Raw genomic sequence first — 9865 nt, forward strand, 5'->3', positions numbered from 1 at the left:
TGTATATTTGTGTGTATGTATGTGTGTATATATGTGAATGTATTATGTGTGTGTGTGTGTGTGTGTATACACTTAATTGTAGCCTTCTGGGGGGGGAGGGAAAAAAACAAAGTGAAAAGTGCACAGTAGAGAACAAAATAAAACCTACAAGGAAGTAAAGAAAAAATAGACAGCACTCAACACAATGTATAGTATTTATTACATAGGCTTTCTTTTTTTTTTTTTTGGCTAGGCAATGGGTTTAAGTGACTTGCCTAGGGTCACACAGCTAGTAAGTGTTATGTGCTTGAGGCCTAATTTGAACTCAGGTCCTACTGAATTCAGGGCTGGTGCTCTATCCATTGTGCCACCTAGCTACCCTCATAGGCTTTCTTGATATGGAAATTTATTGCTTTATGCTTTATGTTCTGCTGTGCACATGGCAATTTTTTTCTTTTCTTATTTTGTATTTAAGTTTAAAACAAAAAATTATTTAAAAAAAAACAGTCAGAGAAATTCAAGGTTATTAGACCTTGATTGGATAGAAGCTAAGATTAATAGATTATGGAGTCAGTACAGTTATGGGTGATGGGTATAATCAAGGGTATAGTCGTCCCTGTGTTTAGCTAAGGTGAAGTGAAGATGGAAACCATAGGAGTTTGGGAGGTTGATGAACTAGAAAGTCAGGGTGTTTAGGGGACATGTGTATGTAGCAGGTGCACTTCACTTTCCCTCCCACCCAGCCCCAAACCTGCTCAGTCAATATTCCTGGGACAGGAAAAAGTTTAGAGTAGTCTGGCTTCTGGCCATGTATGATGCATCACTGAGTCCCTTAATTAACTGCTAATTCCAACAACCTCGTGACTCAGGGGACCTATTAAAAGGAGATAGTTTTCAGCTTTGGCCTCTTGGGTGAGATTCTCCAAGCATCAAGGTATGATTCTAGTGAGAGATGGAGGACAGCCTTCTGCCATGATGTCATATGGACACCACCAGGTAAAGCATATAAATCCCTTGGTAGCCTTTGCCCATTTGTTTTTGTTCTTTCCTGGTCTCATATGAGCTAGTAGACTGAAAGGGTGTGTCCCAAAGACAATGTGAGTTCAGAAGATCCAGACAGCTCATCAGAGGTTCCATCAATGGTCAGGTTTAAAGGGCAACGGCAGTGTTGTCCACTGGATGGCAATGGTTGTTGACAGGGAAAGCTCCCAAAAAGGAGGATTTGGCAAAGACCAGGGAAGTGACCACTGGAAAGAAAAGGAAACTCAGTTATTTGAGCAGATAGTGCAAATCAAAGATGAAATATAAAATGACTAATTAGCAGTATTGCAACACTATTTTATGCAATAATGGGTCTATGCTATCAGCCTGCCAATAGATTCTAATGGCAATACTAGATTAAATTATTGAATTTGGTTCTAATCATTCTATAATATATGCTATGGTTATTTTTATAGTAGTCATTGCTTTCTGAGTAGAATAACTGATCCGTACTATATTTTTATGCATACTGCGCTATGGATGTTTTTTTTACATTGCATTATCTGCTCAAATAGCTTAAGTTTCATTTTCTTTCTGTGGTTCTTTGATGTTAAAAGAGGAGAGCAGAAAACCAAAGCAACAAAATATCAAATGAACAAAGGGAAATTACAACAAAACCAGAAGAAATAAAAAGGATAATTAGAATCTATTATTTGTATGCTTACAAAACTGAGGATACAAAAGAAATAGATGAGTGCCTTCAAAATACAAAATACTTAAACTGACAGAAGACCAGATAGAGATATTAAATAATCCAATATCAGAAAATGAAATAGAACTAGCTGTAAAGAAACTATCAAAGAAAAAGCTCTTGGCCTCATGTATTCAAAGAAAAAAATCTATCAAACTTTTAAAGAACAATTAATGTGCAAATTATTCTTGAAAATTGAGGGGGAAAATACTCTACCAGAATCTTTTTATGATTCAAATATAGTTCTAATACCTAAACTAAGAAAAAATAAAACACAGGAGAATTATAAACCAGTATCATTAATTAATATTGACTCAAAATTTTTAAATAAAATCCTTTCATACTTGTGCAAGATACCAGAAAACTCCAGATGGCTCTGGAGGACAAAGTCAGTCTGGTGACTTTGTACAGCCCTCCCTCACTTAAATCCAATTCTCTTGCATGTCATGGCATCATCTCCCTGATGTCATAGTCCTTTTTGAGAACAAACAACAGGCAACCAGAAAACTTTAAATCAGAGAAACATAAAGCACTCTACAGAGCCTCCATTTGGTTCATCATGATTTTCTGAATGTTAATTTGAATATTTCTCCTCCTTATCAGCCGCTTTTTTCCATTAGTGAGTACCTTCAAGGGCCTCCATTTGGGAACAAGCCCAGGACAATTAACCTTCATTGTCCTAACTTTGGAACTTTCTGGACCTTGATGCCAAGCCCCAATTCAAGTACCTTCCCAACCCACCCCCTCTTTTAGCTTCCTTTTGTGTATCTCTTTCCCTAAGAAGGCCTGAAGTATCTTTTTTGCTTGTATTTTAATCTCTTCTACTTAGCACAGTACCTGGCACATAGTAAACACTTAATAAATGCTAATTGTCTTGTCTTCAACCAAGGTGAAGTTAAATGATTTGTCCAGAGTCACAGAGCTAGCATGTGTCAGAAGCAATACTTAAACCAGGTCTTCGTAATTCTAAGGTTGCTTTTCTAAGCCACACCACCACATTGGCTCTCATTAAAACCATTTCTGATCATAGAATTTATGAACTTTTTTATCTAGTGCCTTACATCCATTACTTCATTTTCTCCTCACAGCTCTCCTGTGAGGTATGTAATTCAGGCTTTACTAAAGTAAAGAAGGAGACTCAGGGAGGTTATTTAACTTGCCGAAGGTCCCCTGGCTAGTAAATAATAGGGCCTAGATATGAACCTGAGTTTTCAGACCCCAGGTCAGAACTTATTCCACTATGCTGTTACTTACTAATTATGGGCACTATATACTATACTATACTATACTATACTATACTATACTATACTATACCATACCATACCATACCATACCATACTATACCATACCAGACCATACTATACTATACTATACTATACTATACTGTACTATACTATACTATACTAACTATAGTTACTAACTAGGGAGAGTTGAGAACTGTGATTTCATCAGCGTAGGGAAGTGTAGTAAGGCTATTGACTTTAGCGGCAGAGGACCTGGATTCAAATCTTGCCTCTGTCATTTACTAGCTCAACTACCTTGGACAGATCACTTACCCTCCCTGAACTTCATATTCCTTAGCTAAAATTGAAGAGGTTGAACTAAATGGCTTTTAAGGTCCCTTCCACATCTGAATCTATCATCCTTATGAGGAAAATCCTTCTATTGATATAAACTGGCAATGGTTGTACAAGTTAAAATCTTACTAGTTATCATCTTAAAGAGCTGCATACAATTATTAGGCAAGAACTATAAAGTTAAATTTAAAAATTAATTTAAATTGATTTTTAAAAAACAATTGCTTTTAATGTGCCTTTACTAACATGTGACTCTGATGCCATCTTATGTTACATTTTTTCATTAGATTTTGTCTTTTTTTTTTATACACCACCTTATTTGGACTGTGATGAATCTCAGCTTTGGAGGTGCAACTGGGGTATGAATTTCCACCTGTAGAAGTGAGAAGTGATGGGTCAAGTCAGTACTGCCACTCTAACTATCTAACAGTTACCAAACTGAACAGATATCCTGAGATAACTGACACCTCTCAAAGTTGCTGATTTATGATTAGCCATGAAAACCAACTCTAGAAGGTAAGAAGGGTCAGCATGACCAGACTGGGTCTGGGATTCTCTACCAGTACCAAGAAAAGCAGCATATTTGCTCTCCTCTTCCCAGAATTCTTTGTGGTCAGTCTCCCCCTGCCTCCCCACCTCCAACCTTCACCTAAGGCCAAAGAGAGACTTGACTATGTTCCAAAGCGAAGGTTCCTCAACAATCTATCGTGAGTATGAAAAAGAAAAAAATATATACTATACACAAGCTAGGCCTTAGCCAATCAGCTCTCAAAAAAAAAAAAAAGACTTTGAGTTTCAGGCACAGGCATCCTGACCAATTGATACCCCTAAATCTTCAAGAATACTTGAAAAGGAAAGACCTCTCATAAAAAGACTGATGTCAGAAGCTGAGTTTTCCCATTATTTAAACACAGCTAGTCAACTGGACAGGTCTTTATACACCCTATGTTGGCCAACAAGATAATCATTCTTAGGTCTTGAGAAAGTTCTCATAGTTGACATTTCTTGGGAAAATACAGGCATTCTTGGGTCCCATGGCAATAGTCATTGTCTCAAGTCTTAGGGGTCATGTCTACCGTGTCAGGTCCAGAAGCAGAGCTCTGTGAGAGGAACAGGAGTATAGTATCTGTCAGTGATAAGGTACAGTGATTGTGAACATGTAATGAAATAGGAGAGAAAATAGGAAGAGCCAAATCCCTCAGTGGACATCTGGTGCTAATTCAAGCAACACATTTTGCCGGAAGGTGAGATCATCTGAGCACAAAGGATTATTGTCATGCCAAGCTCAAAACACAGCCTGCTTGCTGAGCCTTAGCTCTAGAAAATAGGGTATCTCTAAAATATTTTGACAGAGCAATTCATTTTCAAATTGCATTGTTGACAAAGACTCCAATCCAGTAACACTGGCCCCTTGCTGTTCTTTGAACAAGGCACTTCATTTCAGACTGTCCCCCATACGTGCAGTACTTTTCCTCCTCATCTCTGCCTCCTGGTTTCCCAGATTGCTTCAAGTCTGAGCTAAAATCCCACCTTCTACAGGAAGCCTTTTTCTAACCCATGTGATTCTAGGGCTGTCTCTCTGTTGATTATCGTGAATTTCTCTTGCCCATATCTTGGTTTAATATGTTTTCATGTTGTTTTCCCTATTAGACTGTGAGTTCCTTAAGAGTCAAGACTGTTTTTTGTCTTTCTTTGTATCCCCAGCACTTAGCATAGTCCCTGCCATGTAGTAGGAGTTCAATAAATGTTTTTGACTGTCTGCCTAATTGATGCTGTCCTGGGACCCTTCTGTCTCTCTGGACTCTCTTCCTGTTTGAGGTTTATTTCCAAAGTGCCAAGTGAGATGTTCACTAACATCTTCAGAAATCTCTAGGGCACCTTTAGATGATTCATTCAGATGAAACCCCAGTGGCCATACTGAACAGAGAAGATAAAACCTAAGTGATTCTGGTTAGGGTGGAACTTGCTAAGGAGACCCCATCAGGACTGCAGAGGTCATCAGCATCATTCCTTTTAGAACACATTCTGATGTCAATCCCATTTCTTCCTTTTTGAGTGAATCTACCTCCTAAGATAAGTCCAGCTCTCCCACAGGCTTTGAGTCAACTTGATGTTGTATTAATGTGGGGAACAAAGATGTGATGAATGCTCACGAGGCTGACATGGGCAGAGGTTAGGTGATGACCTCTGTTGCATTATTACATGACCTGGGTAATGGTTTATGTTTTTACAAGAGTAAGAGTAGCAAGACTTCATAGTGGGCTCAGAGAAAATGTATTATATTCAATACTATTTTATCACCAATATATAAACTCTTCATCTTTTTTTCACTGCTCAGAACACTTAGTATTGAAAAACCTCCATTAACATATCTGGATTTTCAGGCTGGATTTTCAGGCCTGTGAGTACAACCCTTTTTTACTAGGTTCCAGTTCCAGTTGGGCAATGTAGGTCCCTCCTTCTCTCCCTCATTCCATCTCTCCCTTCCTCCATCACTTCTTCCCTCTACTCCCTCCTTCCTCTCCCTCTGTCCACATAGGGTATCATACCTTCACCTGTATGTGCTCTTCCCAAAGGAATATAAATTTTGATCACTGAAACCTCACAAGATATCTTAGGGTTTGGGGACTAAATCACTTTCTTAAGGTCTGTGTCTTAAACGCAAATCATTCTGGCTCTCATTGATTGGCCAACAACAAGTCATAGCCCAAGCCTCATTTGGTCATTGTTTGGGCCTTGATGGCTCAGAGTGAGTGTAAATAGCAATTGTTTCTGTTTTGGCCAGAAACCCTGAGGGTCTTCCTCTCCCAAATTGATTTTTTTAACTAGGTAAAAGAGGTATTCTTTGCCTCATTTCTTACCTAGCCTTAATCACTGAATGGGAATTGCCTCAAACAACTGTGACCTAGGAAAGACCTTAACTTAAAAAGGCCAAGATCTCCCACTGCATCCAGGGTCATCTCCAGTCGTCCTGATCTGTATCTTGCCACTTGACCCAGAGGGCTCCAGAAAAGACAATAAGGGTGGTGACTTTGCACAGTCCTCCCCCACTTACATCCAATTCACTTGCATTTCATGGCATCACCTTCCTGGTGCTATGGTCCTCTTTCAGAACAAAGGAATAAAAATGAGTTTCCATTGTTCTCTGAGTCTGTGGAGTAGAAAAATCATTGGGATGGCAATCCAATGAAAAACTCAGGGGATATAGTAGATAGAGTGCTGGACCTAGACCCAAGAACAAATGAGTACAGTGCCTCAGGCACTTACCAGCTGTGGCAAGACTTGGTCAAGTCACTCAGCCTCTATAAGTGGCTCCATTTTATCTGGAAAATAGGAGTACTACCTACTCAGAGCTTTGTGAGGATAAAAATAAGATAGCATTTGTAAAGCATTTTGAAAATCTTTAAGTACCATACAAATACTAGCCGTTGTTATGTTAATTTCTAGTAGGACCTACTGGGAACCAAAGGCCAAAGGTGAATGACCAGAGAGAGAAGCTCTGGGATGCCTTCCAGCCCTCAGATTCTTCTATTCTGGGATTCTTGAATTCTGAGTATCTAGGCAAAGACATTAGATTAGTTATTTCTTAATATCCCACATATTTTAGAACAGTAACTGCATAGTCATAGGAAGAAAAGCAACAAAAATTTGAAGTCCTGAAGTCAGTTAACAAACTGAGAAGCAGCTACTGATGATTACTATTTGTCAATAGGAAAGACCTATTTTGCCAATGCACAGCCCCCAAATCCCCTTCAAACATACATGGAAAAAATATGATGGAAGGCTTACTGGAAGTACTCTTGGGAAGAGAGCTAGAGAGAAGGGAGAGGTCTCTATTTGCTCCCTCATATCCTATCTTGAAGGAATTCTCCATCATTTCTAGAGATGGGCTAGAAAGAAATGACAGATAATGACAAGTAGGCATGGGAAATTACACACAGAGGCACACATACATATGTGGACTTTATGTACACACATACCACACACAGATGTCCCAAAAGTCTTAGTGCAATTTTAAGCTTTAATAGCTTAAATAAAGCTATTAATATCTTAAAGTTATTAAAGCTTAAAACTGCATTAAAACTTTCAGGACATGCTATATATACATAAATGTGAGTATTCACACACACACACACACAAAAAAAAAACCCACAAACACCCTCAATAATGGGAAAGGGAAGAAAAGAAGACACAAATCTAAGAAAGACATGATTACATGAAGGGAGGGATCAAAGGAAAACTGAGCCTTTGAGCCATGACAAAGGAATGGAAATGGGAAATGGATAACAAAAAAATCAGATGGAGATGTCACACATAAAATAACAGAATAAAGAATCTCACAAAGTTCCAAAGGGATTTCAAAGGCCATCTAGTACAATCCCTACCCAAAAAAGAATGTTGCTTACAACATGCCCAACAAGTGGTCATCCAGCCTTCACAAAGGGATCTTCCATGAGAGGGGAAACATGACCTCCTGAGACACCTCATCCTCCTTCTAGCCACCAGAAGCAAGTCTGTTCTAACATTTGGCCTGGATCAGTCATTCTGTAACTATTAGCTCATATTCCTATTTCTGACCACTAGAGGGGTGAATTAGGGTTCTTAACCTGAGGTTTAGAAACTTGTCCATTTTTGTATGTTTGTTTTAACTATTATGGTGACTCTATTTCAATATAATTGATTTCCTCTGTAACATATTTTATTTTGTGCACTTATAAACATGATTCTGAGAAGGGGCCTATAGGCTTCACCAGACTGCCAAAGGGATCCACAAAACAAAAAATGTTAAGAGCCCAACAAAATTAATCTCATCCCACTTCCACATGAGATCCTTTCAAATACTTGAAGACAATTTCATATTGCCCCTAGTATTCTCACACTAAATATCCCCAGCTACTTGTTTACTCAACTAATCTTATTGTAGCATTATCCCTTAGTCCCTACTATCCATATTATCCTCCTCTGGCTTCCATGTCACTTCTCAATGTCCTTCCTAGAATAATTCCAAAAGGGGCAAGGGAATATCCTAAAAAAAGAACTTTCAAGACAATACATACTATACATGAAAAAGGAGTCTGGGAGGAAGCAACCAAAGTTTGTGATAGATAATGAAAATCATCATGAGCTGGTTGTCTTTATCTAATGTACTCAGGTGCCAACCTAACCATTGATTTCTCTCTTTTTCACCTTCAGATTCAACCAAGGTCACAATGAAAAATCTTACCACATTGACTGATTTCATTCTTCTGGGGCTGACAAATGTCACTGAATTCCAGGTTGTACTTTTTCTCTTCCTCATTCTTATGTATATATCCAGCATCATCAGCAACCTGACCATTATCACTCTTACTGTACTGGACTCCCACCTCCAGACACCCATGTATTTCTTCCTTTGGAATTTTTCCATCTTAGAAATTTTCTACATATCTATTTTTACTCCCAGAATCCTACTGAGCATCTCAACAGGCAACAAAACCATCAGCTTTGTTGGTTGCTTCCTTCAGTATTTTTTTGCCATATTTCTGGGGGCCACAGAGTTTTACCTCCTCACTGCCATGTCCTATGATCGCTATGTTGCCATCAAAAACCCCTGCATTACACAACCATCATGAGCAGCAGAGTCTGCCTCCTGCTTGTCCTCTGCTCTTGGCTGGCTGGGTTCCTGATTGCTGCCACAGCAGTCATAATGCTAAGTCTCCTGGACTTCTGCTCATCCAATATAATAAATCATTATTACTGTGATACTACTCCCATTCTGAAGCTCTTCTGCTCAGACACAGGCCTGGTGGAGCTAGTTGATTCTCCCTTAGCAATAGTGACACTGATGGCCACCTTAGGGTTGGTAATTTTCTCCTACTCAAATATTATCCAGACAATTCTCAGATTTCCTTCTGTTCAGCAAAGGAAAAAGGCCTTTTCTACCTGTTCTTCCCATATGATTATCATTTCCCTCTCTTATGGCAGCTGTATCTTTATATACATTAAACCCTCAGCTTCCAAAAAGAAGTAAGTTTACTCCCAATTTCCATCACTCCCCTGCTGAATCCCTTCATTTATACCCTCAGGAACAAACAAGTGATACAAGCCTTCGAGAACTTGATCCAAAAGATCGTAAGTCATTGATGATATACACAATTCAAACCTGCATGGGAAAGAAGAAAAAAGTGAACGAAGCAACAGCCCAAAAGCATTCTCTCTGACTAAAATTCACTCAACAAACCTTTTAAGGATCCTAATGAGTAGAAGGCATTATTCTAGGTGCTGGGGATACAAAGATAAAAAGCCCTTTCAAGGAGCTTACATTGTGCTGGACCAATACATGTAAGCTAATTCATTGACTAATTAATTAATGCAAACTCTATCCAATAGACAAGAGTACCTCCTTTTTGTGTGTAATTTTCTGGATTAATAAAGATATTCTAGGATTTGGGTCTATTTGAAAATTTCATCAACGTTTTCCTTAAATGGCTAATCCATGAGTCACAATGGTCTTCATTTTAACTGTTCAGATTAATTGGAAAATCTTTTAGCTCCTTTTGTTCCTCTTTCATACATACAAATGGGATATCTAACAACT

General features: G+C 38.6%; 1 protein-coding gene across 1 annotated transcript; it reads left to right on the forward strand.

The window, feature by feature from the left end:
- The first annotated feature begins 8498 nt into the window (after positions 1-8498).
- Positions 8499-9411, forward strand: LOC110211119 (olfactory receptor 6C4-like). Its single transcript, XM_078149238.1, is given in 3 exon segments — positions 8499-8868; positions 8871-9278; positions 9281-9411. Coding segments are annotated over 3 exon segments (909 nt in total).
- The last annotated feature ends 454 nt before the right edge of the window (positions 9412-9865 follow it).

Source organism: Phascolarctos cinereus, unplaced genomic scaffold, assembly GCF_003287225.1.
Source record: "Phascolarctos cinereus isolate Bilbo 61053 unplaced genomic scaffold, phaCin_HiC Scaffold_1;HRSCAF=81, whole genome shotgun sequence".
Lineage (NCBI taxonomy): Eukaryota > Metazoa > Chordata > Mammalia > Diprotodontia > Phascolarctidae > Phascolarctos > Phascolarctos cinereus.